The following is a 1,867-nucleotide window of genomic DNA, read 5'->3' as shown; positions in this document are numbered from 1 at the left end:
GCCTCCTCGCCCACCTCCTCATCTATTTACTCGCTTATTCCTGTGTTTACTCATGTTTATACATGTTGATTTATTTTTGTAGGATTTTTGTAGAGGACTAGGCTGCCAAGCTGGACAAAAGTTATGTGAACACGGAAAGCTTAGCCACCGCCCAAGGTAAGGCCTAGAGATGACTGACGGACGATTGGCGGGGAGAGGTGAGGGATGGGTCCCTGAGGTTACCAGAGCCCATTCGCCTACAGGAGTGAGGGAGGGGCCGAGGGCGGTCCTGGAGCTGAAGGGGGCGGGGCAATGCCGCCTACTTCTCTCTCTGGACACCTATTGGGATAGAGGTTGCGCAGGCGCAGTCTGAGAGCGCGGGAAGGAACTCTGCCCGGGGAAGCGGGCTCTCCCTCACCCGGACCGTTGGGTTGGCGGGGCGCGGGGGGAGGAGTTCACCACGCATGCGCACGTGCTCATGCGGTCGCTGAGGGAGTTAAAAAAAGATAAAGAGGGCGCCTGATAAGAAGACCCCAGGCTTGAAGGAAGGGTCCGCTTAGGCAGAGCGTGGCCATGTGTGATGCTGACGCTCACCGAGCTCTGCGGGCAGGAATCCCGGGCCAACACCTGGGCCGGCCGTGGGCGGCGGTGGCCGCGGAGGAATACAGCTGCCGGTACGGCTCGCCCAAGTACCTGCTGCTGTGCGGCATGGGCGGCATGCTGAGCTGCGGCCTGACGCACACCGCCATCGTGCCCCTGGACCTGGTCAAGTGCCGCATGCAGGTGGATCCCGGCAAGTACAAGGGCATCGTCAGCGGCTTCGGAGTGACGGTGCGCGACGGCGGGCTCCGCGGCCTGGCCCGAGGCTGGGCCCCGACCTTCTTCGGCTACTCCATGCAGGGCCTCTTCAAGTTCGGCCTCTACGAGGTCTTCAAGATCCGCTACTCGCAGGTCCTGGGCGAGGAGAAGGCCTACCTGTGGAGGACCGGCCTCTACCTGGCCGCGTCGGCCAGCGCCGAGTTCTTCGCCGACATTGCCCTGGCGCCCATGGAGGCCATCAAAGTCCGAGTCCAGACGCAGCCGGGCTACGCCAGCACCCTGCGGGAGGCGGCCCCCCGGATGTACGGCGAGGAGGGCCTGTGGGCCTTCTACAAGGGCGTGTGGCCGCTGTGGATGCGGCAGATCCCCTACACCATGATGAAGTTCGCCTGCTTCGAGCGCACGGTGGAGGCGCTCTACAAGTACGCCATCCCCAAGCCGCAGAGCCAGTGCACCAAAGCCGAGCAGCTGGGGGTGACCTTCGTGGCCGGCTACATCGCCGGCGTCTTCTGCGCCATCGTGTCCCATCCGGCAGACTCCGTGGTGTCCGTTTTGAACAAGGAGAAGGGCAGCACGGCCTTTGGGGTTCTTAAGACCCTGGGGTTTGGGGGCGTGTGGAAGGGCCTGTTCGCTCGGATCATCATGATCGGCACCCTGACGGCGCTCCAGTGGTTCATTTACGACTCGGTGAAGGTGTATTTCAAGCTGCCTCGCCCTCCAGTTGCTCAGATGCCCGAATCCCTAAAGAAGAAGAGTAGGCGTTAATCGGTGAAGTGCTGTAGCCTCGACCGGTCACTACGGCGGTCAAGGGGTGAACTGCGTCCAAGCAAGACGAGTGTGTGGACGAATGTTAACAGTTACTAGAGAGGCGACTCAGTGCGCTGTTCGTGTTCTCTTTCGGGGATTGATTCCTTCATTTTGGCAATCAAAGAGGATTGCAGACTTTGCACTTGAGGGATTTGAACCATTGTCTTTGGAGAGTTTGCATGGTTGCTTTAACTTAATAGCTTTTCAACAACTAGAAGAGATTCTTAAGAGGTAGTAATGTTAGGTAATGTAGTGTCTCTAG

The 1,867-nt window shown here is 59.5% G+C and overlaps 1 protein-coding gene across 1 annotated transcript; it reads left to right on the top strand.

The window, feature by feature from the left end:
- Positions 1 to 552: 552 nt before the first annotated feature.
- LOC126071327 (phosphate carrier protein, mitochondrial-like) lies at positions 553 to 1,563 on the top strand. The gene has a single exon (XM_049875544.1). It carries the CDS (start codon positions 553 to 555, stop codon positions 1,561 to 1,563), a length of 1,011 nt encoding a protein of 336 aa, XP_049731501.1.
- Positions 1,564 to 1,867: the final 304 nt, after the last annotated feature.

Source organism: Elephas maximus, chromosome 3, assembly GCF_024166365.1.
Source record: "Elephas maximus indicus isolate mEleMax1 chromosome 3, mEleMax1 primary haplotype, whole genome shotgun sequence".
Lineage (NCBI taxonomy): Eukaryota > Metazoa > Chordata > Mammalia > Proboscidea > Elephantidae > Elephas > Elephas maximus.
The sequence above is the reverse complement of the archived record's forward strand: the minus strand, read 5'-3'. Positions and strand labels throughout refer to the sequence as shown.